This window comes from Rhinoderma darwinii, chromosome 8 (genome assembly GCF_050947455.1).
Source record: "Rhinoderma darwinii isolate aRhiDar2 chromosome 8, aRhiDar2.hap1, whole genome shotgun sequence".
Taxonomy (NCBI): domain Eukaryota; kingdom Metazoa; phylum Chordata; class Amphibia; order Anura; family Rhinodermatidae; genus Rhinoderma; species Rhinoderma darwinii.
The window spans coordinates 16,401,872-16,417,936 of NC_134694.1; the positions used below are offsets into that span (position 1 = coordinate 16,401,872).

At 42.8% G+C, this 16,065-nt stretch overlaps 1 protein-coding gene across 9 annotated transcripts in view; it reads right to left on the minus strand.

Moving 5' to 3' along the window:
- The window catches only part of IQSEC2 (IQ motif and Sec7 domain ArfGEF 2), a 216,165-nt gene that overhangs the window by 148,029 nt on the left and 52,071 nt on the right, over positions 1 to 16,065 (minus strand). For 8 of the 9 annotated variants that reach the window (XM_075835305.1, XM_075835304.1, XM_075835306.1 and 5 more), the window contains one exon: positions 9,703 to 9,768. The exons of the other annotated variant lie outside the window; for it this stretch is intronic. In XM_075835305.1, the coding sequence (XP_075691420.1) occupies positions 9,703 to 9,719 (17 nt within the window). In that variant the 5' untranslated portion in view covers positions 9,720 to 9,768. The remainder of the gene's footprint in view (positions 1 to 9,702; positions 9,769 to 16,065) is intronic. 9 annotated transcript variants of the gene reach the window in all.

Genomic DNA, 16,065 nt, shown 5'->3' on the forward strand with positions numbered 1-16,065 from the left:
ATTAGAAACCCCTATCAAACACCCCATTTTAGAAACTAGACCCCTCAAAGTATTCACAACAGCATTTAGAAAGTTTATGAACCCTTTAGGTGTTTCACAGAAATTTAGAGCAAAGTAGAGGTGAAATTTACTCTTTTTATACCATTTTTTTTATAACACAAAAGGATTTATCAGAGAAACACAACTTAATACGTATTGCCCAGATTCTGCAGTTTTGAGAAATATCCCACATGTGGCCCTCGGGCGGTAATGGACTGAAGCGCCGGCCTCCGAAGCAAAGGAGCACCTAGCGGATTTTGAGCCCTCTTTTTTATTAGGCACCATGTCCGGTTTGAAGAGGTCTTGTGGTGCCAAAACATTGGAAACCCCCCAAAAGTGACCCCAATTTGGAAACTAGACCCCTTGAGGAATCCATTGTAGTTTTCATGTCATGCATGCGGCTTTTTGATCAGTTTTTATTCCATTTTTAGGTGGCGTGGTGACTAATAAACAGCAATTCTACTATTGTTTTTGTATACTTTTTTTTTTACAGCGTTCACCGTGCGCTATAAATGACATATTCACTTTATTCTGCGGGGCGATACGATTACGGCGATACCAGATGTTTATAGTTTTTTTTTATGTCTTATGGCGTTTGCACAATAAAATACGTTTTGTAAACAATCATTCACTTTTTGTGTTACCTTATTCTAAGAGCCATAACGTTTTTATTTTTCAATCAATAAGGCCGTGCGAGGACTTATTTTTTGCGTAACGAACTGTATTTTCCATCAGTACCATTTTTAGTTACATGCGACTTTTTGATCTCTTTTTATTCCATTTTTTGGGAGGTGAAGTGACCAAACAATTGTGATTGTGGTACGGTTTATTAATATTTTTTTTTACGGCGTTCACCGTGCGGGATAAATAACAAAATAATTTTGTAGTTCAGGCCGTTACGGACGCGGCGATACCAATTATGTATAGTTTATTTGTTTGTTTATATATTTTTATTAATAATAAAGGACTGATAAGGGAAAAAGTGGGACTTTTACTTTTATTACTTTTAAAACTTTTATTTTCTTATTTTTACACATCTTTTTTTAACTTCTTTTTTACTGTATTACTTTGTCCCACTAGGGGACTTGAGGGCAGGAGGCTCTGATCGCTATTCTAATACACTGCACTACATGCGTAGTGCAGTGTATTAGAACTGTCAGCTACTCACTGACAGCAAGCATAGTGGGTCCTGACGTTGTCAGGACCCACTAGGCTTCCGTCTATGGCATAGCCGGACGCCATTGTTTGGTGTCCGGTTGCCATAGTCACCATCGCCGGCCGCTATCGCGTAGCAGGCCGGCGATGGCAGCTTAACCCCTAAAAAGCCGCGATCTCTATAGAACGCGGCTTTTAAGGGGTTAATCAGCGGGGACACAGCGATCGGTCCCCGCTGTAGGAGCTGTGACAGCTGCTGAACAAGACAGCAGCGTCACAGCTCCTGTATGTGTCGGGAGGACGGCCGAAACGGCCGTTACTCCCGAGACGTACTATTACGGCATGGAGCGCGAACGATACAGCTGCCATGACGTAATAGTACGTCAAGGAGCGGGAAGGGGTTAACCCCTTAAGGACGCAGCCTAGTTTTGGCCTTAAGGCTCAGAGCCCATTTTTCAAATCTGACATATTTCACTTTATGTGGTAATAACGTGGGAATGCTTAAACCTACCCAAGCGATTCTGAGATTGTTTTCTCGTGACACATTGGGCTTCATGTTCATGGTAAAATTTGGTCGATATATTCAGTGTTTATTGGTGAAAAATTGCAAAATTTAGAGAAAATTTTGAAAAAATTGCATTTTTCAGAATTTAAATGCATCTGCTTGTAAAACAGACGGTTATACCACCCACAATAGTCACTAGTTCACATTTCCCATATGTCTACTTTAGATTGGCATCGTTTTTTGAACATTCTTTTATTTTTCTTGGACGTTACAAGGCTTAGAACATAAACAGCAATTTATCATATTTTTAAGAAAATGTCAAATGCCTTTTATTTAAGGTACCTGTTCAGTTCTGAAGTGGCTTTGAGGGGCCTATGTATTAGAAACCCTGATAAAAACACCCCATTTTAAAAACTAGACCCCTCAAAGTATTCAAAACAGCATTTAGAAAGTTTTTTTAACCCTTCAGGCATTTCACAGGAATTAAAGCAAAGTGGAGGTGAACTTTGCAAATTTCATTTTTCTTGCGGAACTTCAATTTTATTCATTTTTTTTTCTGTAACACGGAAGGTTTTACCAGAGAAACACTACTAAATATGTATTGTCCAGATTCTGCAGTTTTTAGAAATGTCCCACATGTGGCCCTACTGCGCTCGCGGACTAAAACACAAGCCCTAGAAGCAAAGAAGCACCTAGTGCATTTTGAGTCCTCTTTTTTATTAGAATATATTTTAGGCAGCATGCCGGGTTTGAAGAGGTGTTGAGGTGCCAAAACAGTAGGAATCCCCCAATAGTGACCCCATTTTGGAAACTACACCCCTCAAGGAATTCATTTATGGTTGTTGTTACCATTTTGACCGCACAGTTTTTTCACAGCACGAATTTGAATTGGGCTGTGAAATGAAAAAAATGTCATTTTTCCCTATAAAATGTCATTTGTGATCAAAATTTCTTATTTTCACAGGGAAAAAAATACCCCATTTGGTTGCCCAATTTGTCCTTAGTGCGGCAATACCCCATTTGTGGTGATAAACTGCCGTTTGGGCCCATGGGAGGGCTCAGAAGGAAAGGAGTGCTATGTGTTTGTTGGAGTCCAGATTTTGCTGGATTGGTTTTCGGGTGCCATGTCGCATTTGCAGAGCCTCAGGGGTATCAAAGCAATGGAAACCCACCAAAAGTGACCCCATTTTGGAAACTACACCCCTCAAGGAATTAATTTATGGTTGTTGTTAGCATTTTGAGCACACAGTTTTTTCACAGCACCTATTTCAATTGGGCTGTGACATTAAAAAAATGACATTTTTCCCAATAAGATGTAATTTTTTATCAAAATTTCTTATTTTCACAGGGAACAAAATGCTCAATTTTGTTGCCCAATTTCTCCTGAGGGCAGCAATACCCCATTTGTGGCAATAAACTGCCGTTTGGGCCCATGGGAGGCCTCAGAAGGGAAGGAGCGCTGTGTGTTCTTTGGAGTCCAGATTTTGCTGGATTGGTTTTCGGCTGCCATGTCGCATTTGCAGAGCCCCAGAGCTATCAAAGCAATAGAAACCAATCACAAATGACCCCATTTTGGAAACTACACCCCTCAAGGAATTCATTTATGGGTAATGTGACCATTTAGACCCCATAGTTTCTTCACAGAACTTATTTGAATTGGGCTGGGAATTAAATATATATGTTTTCCAATAATATGTCATTTTAGCTCAAAAATTCTTATTTTCACAAGAAACAAAATACCCCATTCTGTTGCGCAATTTGTTCTGAGTGCGGCAGTACCCCATTTGTTGTGATAAACTGCCGTTTGGGCCCATGGGAGGGCTCAGAAGGAAAGGACCACCATTTGGCCTACTGGGGATTTTCTAGTGTGAAGTCATGTATGCAGAAGCACCTGAGGTACCAGTACAGTTGAAACCCGCAAGAAGTGACCCCGTTTTAAAAACTACACCCTTAAGGCATTCATCTAGAGGTGTAGTGAGCATTTTGACCGGAGACCTACACCCCATAAACTGTAATGTGGGTTCTCCCAGGTATGGCAATACCCTACATGTGGCTGTTATCAGCTGCCTGGGCACACAGCAGGGCTCAGAGGGGAAAGACGAGGGGGGATAAGCTGTGCAAGGGATGTATGATACATTTTAAAACACTCTTTCATACAGAGCTCTGGTTATTCGGGACACGTGTCACATTGATATATTGTGTCATCCATTATCGCCCTCTTATAGCAGACTTTGCACCTCTTTTGACTTTTTCCCTTCTTGCCAGTTTGGAGAACTTCCCCTGGAAAGTGTTGCCGCCCTGGTACGATGCGTGTGGACCCACTTCCAGAAGTACTGGGTGCCCCTCCTTCTTGGTCCCTAAAGATTAGGTTCTTGATAATCACCTCTTGAAATTCCAGGAAAGTTCCCGTCTGGCCTGCACATCGACGTAGCATGTATGCATTGTACAATGCCATCTGTATGATGTGCCCGGCCAGCTTCTTATACCATACCGCATGGCGCTGTAGGGCTTCAGGGCTTGATCTTACAAGTCCATCCCTCCCATGTACCTATTGTAGTCCAGGATGCAGTCTGGTTTGGGGGTGGCCTTTCCTTCATATATCCTAAACCTGTAGGTATACCCTGATGCACTCTCACAGCTTATACATCTTCACGCCATACCTTGCCCTCTTACCCGGCAGGTACTCGCGGAATTGAACCCTCCCTTTAAAATGTACCAGGGAGTCATCAATAGAAATACACTTCTCGGGGTGTATGCTTGGGAAAACCGGGCACTGAAACGGTCTAATAGGGGTCTCCGTTTATACAAACGGTCAAAACTGGGGTAATCTCGGGGTGGGCACGGCTCATTATCAGTATAATGTAAGAAGCGAAGTATTGCCTCATTTATTTATTTTTTTAGGTTCCAGTTCAGTTCTGAAGTTGCTTTGAGGGGCCCATATATTAGAAACCCCTATCAAACACCCCATTTTAGAAACTAGACCCCTCAAAGTATTCCCAACAGCATTTAGAAAGTTTATGAACCCTTTAGGTGTTTCACAAAAATTTAGAGCAAAGTAGAGGTGAAATTTACATTTTTTTTTGTCAGAAAATCCTCTTTATACCATTTTTTTTATAACACAAAAGGATTTATCAGAGAAACGCAAATTAATACTTATTGCCCAGATTCTGCAGTTTTTAGAAATATCCCACATGTGGCCCTAGTGTGGTAATGGACTGAAGCACCGGCCTCCGAAGCAAAGGAGCACTTAGTGGATTTTGAGGCCTCTTTTTTATTAGGCACCATGTCCGGTTTGAAGAGGTCTTGTGGTGCCAAAACATTGGGAACCACCCAAAAGTGACCCCGATTTGGAAACTAGACCCCTTGAGGAATCCATTGTAGTTTTCTTGGGGTGCATGCGGCTTTTTGATCAGTTTTTATTCTATTTTTAGGTGGCGTGGTGACTAAAAAACAGCAATTCTACTATTGTTTTTTTATTATTTTTTTTTTACAGCGTTCACCGTGCGGTATAAATAAAATATTCACTTTATTCTGCGGGGCGATACGATTACGGCGATACCAGATGTTTATAGTTTTTTTTTATGTCTTATGGCGTTTGCACAATAAAATACGTTTTGTAAACAATCATTCACTTTTTGTGTTACCTTATTCTAAGAGCCAGAACGTTTTTATTTTTCAAACAATAAAGCCGTGCGAGGACTTATTTTTTGCGTAATGAACTGTAGTTTCGATCAGTACCATTTTTAGGTACATGCGACTTTTTGATCTCTTTTTATTCCATTTTTTGGGAGGTGAAGTGACCAAAGAATTGTGATTGTGGTACGGTTTATTATTATTTTATTTTACGGCGTTCATCGTGCGGGATAAATAATGAAATAGTTTTGTAGTTCAGGCCGTTACGGACGCGGCAATACCACTTATGTATAGTTTATTTGTTTGTTTATATATTTTTATTAATAATAAAGGACTGATAAGGGAAAAAGGGGGATTTTGACTTTTATTACTTTTAAATCTTTTATTTTCTTATTTTTACACATCTTTTTTTAACTTTTTTTTTACTTTAGTACTTTGTCCCACTAGGGGACTTGAGGGCAGGAGGCCCTGATCGCAATTCTAATACACTGCACTACATGCGTAGTGCAGTGTATTAGAACTGTCAGCTACTCACTGACAGCAAGCATAGTGGGTCCTGACGTTGTCAGGACCCACTAGGCTTCCGTCTATGGCATAGCCGGACGCCATTGTTTGGGGTCCGGTTGCCATAGTCACCATCGCCGGCCGCTATCGCGTAGCAGGCCGGCGATGGCAGCTTAACCCCTAAAAAGCCGCGATCTCTATAGAACGCGGCTTTTAAGGGGTTAATCGGCGGGGACACAGCGATCGGTCCCCGCTGTAGGAGCTGTGACAGCTGCTAAACAAGACAGCAGCGTCACAGCTCCTGTATGTGTCGGGAGGACGGCCGAAACGGCCGTTACTCCCGTGACGTACTATTACGTCATGGAGCGCGAACGATACAGCTGAAATGACGTAATAGTACGTCAAGGAGCGGGAAGGGGTTAAAGGGGTACTCCCACCACAGAAAGCGATGTCATATCGCTAAGATATGGGATACTTGAACGGGGCTCTGCTGAACTTCCCAACACAGCCAGTGGGTCCGATGTGCAGGGAAAAGAGCCGTAAGGCTAAAGTAGCGCTGCAGCTCCTTCATTCTCAGGATTGGACGTGGTCCCAACAGTTAGACCCCCACAGATCAGAAAGTGATGGGATATCCTAGCAATATGTCATCATTTTCTATGATAGTAATACCCCTTATGATGAATGAATTAGCAGTAAGGCCGGGTTTCCACTTAGCGTAAATACTGCGTATTTTTCACAACGGATTTAGTTGCGGAAAATCCGCAGCATAATACAGTCACACGCTGTGTAAACGATAAGCCGAAATACCGCTCAGAAATCGACCTGCGGTGCATTTTTTTGTCAATTGTATTTCCGTATATGCTGTTGCAGGTTTTCCCCATTGAATTTAATGAGGAGGTAAATTTTGCGAAAAGCTGCTATTCCGCCACAAAAATAGCAACTCAAAAAATAGAAAAATCTTATACTTACCCAGAATTCTGTGCTTCTTCGTCCAGGCCAGCCTCCTGGGAGCATGTTTCATCCCATGTGACTGCTGCAGCCAATCACAGGCTACGGTCACGTGGTATAAAACGTCATCTCGGAGGCCGGTCTGCAGGACGGCAGAGGGACGCGTCGCCATGGCTATGGGCAAGTATGAATTTTTTATTATTTTTTTTACGTGCAGCTTTCCGCACCAGACATTCCGTCTGAAAAACTGCACCACAAATTAGAGGTTTTTCGGCAGGAATTCCCTGCGGCGGCCAGGGCGAATACTTGTGTGATTTTACACAGTGCATCCACCCTGTGTGAACACACCTATAGGGTCTATTTACACAAGCAGTTTTTTGTGCCTCAGAATCCCTGTTCTAGTGATCGGTGAGGGTCCCAGGGATCAGACACTTATAATCTATCCCATAGGTGATAAATGTTATTTTGAAACTATTTATCAATCATTTCTGACCATTTCTACAAAAGCAAATCTTTTTGTCTTCTAAATCTAGCCCAACAGCAGCAATCCTTACCTAGCGAAGTAACAGGGCTTGTTTTTATTTAACCTGATGGTATAAAACTAATATTAACTCAGAGAAGATCTTTAAGACAAAAAGCTTGAGGCTGCAGCTTCCGGGGAGCGTGCTCCTGCACGTGACTCAGTCAGCATTTAAATAAACCAAAATCAGGAAATATTTTGCTGGTGTTGAATTTCATTATTTTTGTAAGGACAGGGTGGGGAAGAATGATAAAACGGCAGCCGTCCACTGTAGAATCTCACAGCTGAAAGTCCTGGATCTGGAACAAACAGTGTAAAGATATGGCTCTGTTAACATCAGGTTTGGCCCACGTATCTCATGTATACAAGTTGTAATAAGAAGAAAATACACCATGAGACCTTCCTTTATGGTTATACTTGCATAAAACTGCAATACCCCTTTAAAAGGGATTGTCTCAACATGACATCCTGAGGAAGCTATGTAGTATTACATAGCGACAATTCGAACAATGTAATGTAAGGACGGCCAGGTCCAATAGAGTGAAAGCTGCTGCTTGGAGGGGGTCCCTGCTCTAGTCCGGAGTGGGAGGGTGCCCCCCTATAACACCCATATGCTTTACTAAGCCATATGGACCGGGATTGTCCTGATGAGACAACACTCAAGGGTTTGGGCACGAAACAGTGTTTATTCAAACTCCAAGTGGTGGAAAAAAAGTGTAAAAAAACCCCCAAACATTGAACAGCCAAGGAGATTGTATGACAAGCCGACCCTTTCCTGCTATCGGACTGATTTAAGTCTGATGATTATGAAAATCTGATAATTCAGTAGCAGCTGTCTGTATACATAAAACCTATGCACTAACCTTCCAGATCTACAATCAATAAGGTAGAACATGCTCCGGGCTGCACTAGATCCAATTACGGTGGTTGAGTGACAACTGTATAGCGGAGTACACACATTGCAGACTTTTTCCGTAGCGGATTTTAAAGAAAATCTGCAACAAAATCTGAATGCATTACGGATTTTGATGCAGATTTCACCCTATTCATTGCAAAAAAAGGGGAAATCCACAAGAAAACTGACATGCTGGAGATTAGAAAATGTCCAACCCGTCTGGCTGTCCCCATACATATAAGACTCTGTTCACATCACATTTGTGTACCAAAAAGTATACAGATATATTTGTACACAGTATCCCCTCTGCTAACAAAGATGTACGAGGACGCCACTCACATCCTGCTCCAGCTCTATTAAGACCTCTATATTCATTTGCCGAGACGGCAAGGAAACGTCATTACAGATCAGGACTGTATGAATGCAGATGTGGCGGACATTAGAATTATTTTTCTATCTAGAGGAACATCACTAGTTGGACTGTGAGCCCTTGACTCTCACAGAACACCGTCTCGGCGTGGACCGAAATATATATTGATTACTAGTCACTTTACGATCAGATAGGGGTGATCAAATGATCAAATATTAGATGAAAGCTGTAGTGTATGTTGGAAATCAGTATTTTAGAGAACAGTCAACAGAAAATGTGGTCTTCACCAAATGGGCATAAGTCATACTCGCAGTGTTACAGAAGCTCCGCTATATGCTAATGCTTGCAAAAATGGACATGGAGGGAAATAGGACACTTCGGGCCTGTTCGCATCACCATTCGCTTTCCGTTCTGGGGTTCTGTCGGAGGTTTCCGTCGGGTGAACCCCGCCAAGGAAAGTGAAACCACAGCTTCCGTTTCACTGACCATTGATATCAATGGTGAGGGAAACATCGCTAATGGTTTCCGTTTGTCATGATTCCGGCAGGTTTCCGACGGAATCAATAGCGCAATCGACTCCGCTATTGATTCCGTCGTTAAAACTGAAGCCTGCCGGAATTGTGACGAACGGAAACCAGTAGCAATGTTTCCCTCACCATTGATATCAATGGTGACTGAAACGGAAGCTGTGGTTTCCCTTTCACTTTCCGTTGCGGGGTTCACCCGACGGAAACCTCCGACGGAACCCCGGAACCGGAAGCGAACGGTGATGTGAACAGGCCCTTACCAGTAAATTTTATTCCATAAGAAAAAAAAATAAATGTATGCTACTGGGTCGAAGAGTTAATAATTTTTCTTGCCCATACTAACCCTATTTTGCTACATTTGACTTCTGGGCAACCAACCGATCACAAGAGCAAAATGGGAACTCTTCACAGTTTTACCAGATATGCGCTATGTTGAGTATTGCAGGTCATCCCACTCACTTTCAACAACCTTGAAAAGTGCATAATTCCTTTTATTTCGTCAGCAGAGGACCATTCCTCCTGCAGCCAAGAGCGGACACCAGGTTCATCGCCTTACTTGCAGGAACAAGATCAAACTCCCACAATTTCATGCCCCTTAGCACTCACCTATCCAGAAGAAACATAGAACACTGTTCATCCTGAGCTTCCTGGTACACGGATATAACACCACAACTAAAAAAAAAAAAAATATATGACAAAAAAATACAGTGACACAGAAACAGAACAGAGGGAGTATGGGGGGAATGTAACAACCTAGATCGTCATTTAGGCTTAATTCACATAAGTATTTTCGGTCCGTGTGCGGAGCCTAGTGGTCCACAACGGACTGCACACGCACAGCACATGGACCCCCCTCTACCCAATGGCCCAATTCACACAACATTTTCTAGAATGCAAGAGGGACAGTTTTCCATATGTTCGTGGGAATTAGGCCTTAGGGTCTGTGGGTGCTAAGAAGCAGCAACCCCTGCAGCCACCGTAATTGATATCTTGTTTACAGGGTCTGGTTATGAAACATATAGCAACATAAAACTAAAACAAGGCCGTCATACACACTTTACCCATGCCAGCTGGCAACTAGAAAAAGCCATGGAGAAACCAGCCTTACAAGGAAAAGAAAAAACAGAGAGAAAACTGAAAATTCCCATGTATGGGAGTAAATTCCCCATTTAAAAATAAGCACAAGATGCAAAAACTAAAAAAAGAAAAAAAAAAAAAAGGAGTACCAAAATACACCATGCCCATTTCTAGGTTAGCAGAATCCAGATCAGATACGTAGGTTGGGAGGGAGTTACATGGTTAAAAATGCTCCCTTACGCCTCTTTTGACTGTATCCTCATCCTCAGGATGCAGAGACACTTCAATACTATGGTGGAGCCTTCGGCACCAGGAACGCGACGCGGTCTGACGCGATGCAGTGATGTCAATGCACCAACCTGTGCCGTGCCGCTGACAAAGCAGGCAACAGACCGGAAGAGGCCTGTAGCCTAAGCGGCTTTTCAAATGTGGGAACGGGGTTAGGCAAGTATTTATTTTGCTATTCTTCGGGGGCACTTTTACTCTGCGTGGCACTATGGAGACACTATCAGTGTGTGGGGGCAGTATTAGTTTGAGGAGGTTACTAAAAGAGCACTATTAGGCCTCATGCACACAACTGTAGTCCGCAAAACCACTGATCAGTTGCGGCACATTTGTCCGCAAAAACCTTCCATTGTGCATCCGTCTGTCATCAGAATTGACCGATCTACAAAAAAAAAAACAAGAAAAAAAACACAACCGTGACACCATTTTGTCAAGCCGCAAATCCGAACCGTATAACAACTTATCCTGAGTATTTGTGGCTCCAGCGTGTTTAAAAAAAGTACTTGTTGGAATAGCGTCGCTAGGAAAGGGAGGGCTGAGACGAGGATTTGGCTGCCGGTGTTAGGGGAGAAATGATCCCAGTTTCTAGAAGAGGAAACAGGGAACCTTTCTACCGGATAACCGGCAGCCACATCCTCTGCTCAGCCGGCTATAGTAGGAGCTATGAGGACCCCAAACCCGGCCAAAGCTTCACAATGATTTTTTTAAATTTGTTTTTTTTAAACCCCCCCCCCTTGAGAAAATCCTGCCTTCGCCCCTGGTCCAGCCCCACAGAGATACTGAAGAGTGGGCGACATCTCTAACATTGAGCTCCAGCGCACAGAACTAAACACCGCATAGGCCAATTTGGCACCACGTAATACTGTCGTTGGCAGCAGATTAGGGTTGCCAAGTGGAATATAGACGCATACATTAAACTAAAATCGGCTTGCTTTCAATAATTTAACCTCTTGCAGGCCGGAGGTTTCTGCACTTTATTTCAACATTTCTCAGTATCTAACTGGTTGCTAATTACATCCCCGCAGTTCTAGTTGCCATGACAGTCGAATGCGGCACCTGGATAGCTTTTCCACGGCTGGCTCTGTCAGCTCCGATTGTGAATGTCTCACTAGCAAAGTGCTTCTTTGGGAGTGAAGAAAGTCTGCGTGGGATGGCAAGTGAATTTAGTGATAGGTTACGGCTGACGGGACATCAAGAAAAAGGAAGCTTGTGGGGGAGTATAGGAATGGAGGGCGAGAGGGACAGACCGGAGGGAGTCCGAGTGTACAATGGCTGGGGAGGGACGCAGCATTTGATTCACCAGAGTGGTTGCTGAAACATGCACAGATGGGTCATGTTTCTGACTATATGAGAGGATCAAAGGATGTTCCACCTTCACACAGCAGAGGCCTGAATCAATATTCAGAATTTAATTTATAACTAGTGTCATCGATGAGTCCTAAGGCACTATAAGGGCTTGTCCACACACAACGGAATTGCTGCAGAAAATGGTGCGTAAATTGCTGCGTTTTTCCCAATGTTAGGAGATGGAGACCTCTCCAATGAAAAACGCAGCAATTCTGCACATTTTCCGTAGCAGGCATTGACATGCTGCGGTCCAAAAAAATATGCAACGCAGGTCAATTTCGGCTTGTAAATTTTACGCAGCGTGTGGATGAGATTTGTTAAATTTCATTCACTATGCTGCTACTGTATTCTGCTGCGTTTTCTCCGGCCGAAAAAAACACGGCAATTCTGTTACGTGTGGACGGGTCACCAATGTCACCTGTTCCTGGAGAGTTGAAAAAGGGAGTGATGGTTCAGCCCACAAAATTGATCCCCAATTTGTGTGTGAAAATGATATGGCTTCAAGGGTACCTGTCGTAAGTGCCAGTCGCGTTAACAATAATATTAACCTTAAAGGGGTATTCCCATCTAAAAATAACACTAGGATATGCCGTAACATTCTGTTCTGTGGGGTTCCGACCACTGGGACTCCACCGATCCTGAAAATGAAGCCAGTCCGCCTTCTCTAACCCACGGCAATCTGCTGTCATTGCTGGGGAAACCACGTCTGCCCAAACTTTTCACCTGCTGAAGGATAAATGTAGTATTATGTTATGTACTGACCAACCAAATGAATACATGGTCTGGTCGGGTGGGTAGGGTAAGAACAAGAGCTGCTCTTTGTTACCGGCTGTCGGGTCTGGCTCATAGAGGGGGGTCTTTAGCATGGGATGGCCCTCTATGGCATCCATATGCTGTAATACGGATACGGAAAGGTGTTCTCAGGAGACAACCTCTTTCATTTTTAAACAGGACCTACCCATAAGAGCTTAGAATCTTTAGATTATGGAATCTACTCTATGTGATCTATATACTTCTTAAAAGTTTTTTCACTTAAAACGCCCAGCACGATCCCACTTTACCCCGGCAGCAATACGGGGGAATTAGGCGTCAGCTCAGTCAGTGAATTGAATGGGTGGGCACAGTTGGTGACATCATTGACCAGCGTCTGCCCTCCCACTCCATTCAGAAGCGGTGTCAGGGAAGAGGAGCCGAGGTTACAGTTTTCTGATCAAATTTCTAAACAATCCATCAGATGTCAGGTTCCTGGGTCCTTTCAGGCAACTCTTTTACAGTATAGGCATCAAGTTAAAATGCTGTCTTTAAGATGATATCACACATCAAGTTTGGATAAACTCCCACTATCCAATAGCATGTCGCTGGGCAGCCACAATATGGCACACCATTTTTGTATCATGGTAAAGCTTTAATCCAATTCTTGCATGAGACGAAATAAACAGTCAAGGGCACCCTGTAATAAAACTGTACTTCACGCGGCAGCAGACTTCAGGAAAAACATCTTTAAAAGCCAATTAAAGCCCGCACAATATAATTTCACGGCACTTGAAATTCTCAGCGAATGATTGTAGTTTTAACTGTTTGATGACTTTACAGTAAGCTAATATTATAGCCGCGTCACAAAAGCAGTTTACCTCCAAGAAACTAATCAGATTCTAGCTTTTGTTTTTCTAGATTACGTCGCCAGGGACAATGTGAATTTTTGGTCTGCATTAGTTTTCATCCACTATTGTAGCTAAACTCCCCTTAGTAGTTGACAAAGGCCCTTATATTAGAAGACCAGGTCGGGGGCAATTGGGTAAAAAAAATATAATATTTATTATACACATACATATATACAGATGCCAAAGTCATTGAAATCTACCAGTCTGGAAAGGGTAAGGCCCCATGCACACGACCACAAGGATTATTGCTGTCTGAAAAGAAAGATCCGACAGCTACAAACCCACTGCTAAGGCTCTGGGACTCTAGTGACCCACAGTGAGAGCCATTACCCAGAAATGGAGAAAACTTAGAACAGCAATAAACTTTCCTTGGAGGGGCTGGCTTACCAAAATTTCACCAAGTGTGCATCGACGACTCATCCAGATTGCAAAAGAACTCAGACGGACATCTAAATAACTTCAGGCCTCACTTAAGGTCAATGTACACGATTCTACAATAAGAAAGACACTGGGCAAAAATGGCATCCATGGGACACTTGAAAGGCGCAAACTGCTGTTGACCAAAGAAAAGCACAACGGCTCGTCCCGTATTTGCCAAAAAACATCCAGATGACCCTCAGACTTTTAGGATAATATTCTGTGGACTAATGAGTCAAAAGTGGAACTTTTTGGAAGACATGGGCCTTGTTACATGTGACGTAAAGTTGACACCGCATTCCACCATAAGAACATCATACAACAGTCACACATGGTGGTGGTGGTGGTGGTGGTGGTGGTGTGATGGTCTGGGGCTGATTTGCTCCTGCAGGACCTGGATGACATGTCATAATTAATGGAACCATGGATTCTGCTCCAAAAAATCCTGAAGGAGAATGTCTGCCTGTCAATTCGTGACCTAAACCTCAAGCGCAGTTGGGTTATGCAGGACAATGATCCGAAGCACAGAAGCAAGTCCACCTCTGAATGGCTCAAAAGAAAGAAAATGAAGGTTTTGGAGTTGCCGACTCAAAGTCCCATTGAGATGCTGTCACAAGAACTTAAAAGGGAAGCTCATGCTCGAAAAGCCTCCAATGTAGCCGAATGAAAAAAAATTCTGCAAAAAAGAGTGTTACAAAATTCCTCCAAAGCAATGTAAAAGACTCAGCGCAAATGATCACAAACGTCTGATTACAGTGGTTACTGCCAAGGGTGGCACAATCAGTTATTAGTTATAGGGGCGATAACTTTTTACATGGGTGATATAGGTTCTGATTAAATCTTTATTTTCAATAAATGGAATGATTAGTTAGAAGCTGCACTTTGTGTTTTTGACTTGATCTTCATATTAGTTGGATGATCTGAAATATTTATATGTGAAAAAAAATTCCAAAAATAGATGTAATCGGGTGAGGGGCAAATACTTTTTCATACCACCGTACATATACACACACACATACTTCACCACCTCCTTATTGAGGATTGACAGCTGCCACTCTATTCAGACCGGTGTAACTTCTGACCTCACAGGCAGAGACCCATTATAAAAGTACATGGAGTGGAATGGATGACGGATCATAATAGATACATCCAATCTGTCATAAATCCTGTACAACCCGAAGCCACGATGTCAGTGTGAACAGAGCCTAAGTATACAGTGGCTGCCATCAGGCAACAGGGAGGCAGTGTACTGCTCATGAATACAGCATACTCATATTCCTTCTATGGGGTTATTAGACAAACATCACAAAATATTTTTGTGTGTGCCATTTGTTACACACCCTGAAGTTTGCATTTCCTCTGCTCCTTTGTCCCATAGACAATATTTCCTGCCCTGTGTCATAGTAGTTCAGCTTCATCATAGGACATGTATGAATCTAGCCACCAGCCACACCGAAGTCTGCATTATGCAGACATAAATGTGAATAGCGATTTGGATCCAGACGAGGGCCCTATGACAACACTGAACTGCCACAATAAAGAACAAGAAAGCATTTCATTGAGACACCAGCACAGAAAAGATAAAGGTTTCATGTCTGTAACTTCAATCAATAAAGAACTAAAAAATGCCTTTTTAAATCTGAGACAAACTGGTTGATAGGGACCAAAATGACTATAATTTAAGTAAAAAACTGGCGTACACTATGGTCCTAATATATGCCAGCTCATATCTGCCGTAGATTTTACTTTCTACCGCATGGCGGGCCAGAGATGCACCTAATTTATTAAAGAAGCATGTGTCTCTAGGTGTATCTCACTCCAATGTTCTTGAAATGAAGACTGGCGACTAAATTGCCCCCAATGTCTGAAGGGCGTTCAACTGCTGGGACCCCCACTGATGCCTAGAATGAAAGAGAAGTGGCCTCTAAGTGAGGTTGTGTTGCCATTCACAACACAGCGCCAGGTTGGGAGTGGTGGTGCTACGTCTGAATAAAGCTGAAGAGCCTGTGGTTTTCTTTTCTAGACCTTACAGCGGTCCGAGTAGTCGCATCCGACACTGATGCCGGTCTAATTTATGAAAAATATATGGGATTTGTATCCAATGTATTTTTTTATTTGCATTCACCAGAGGCCAAATAATATCCCGATACGGAGAGTGACCATCTAAGGCTCTGTTCACACT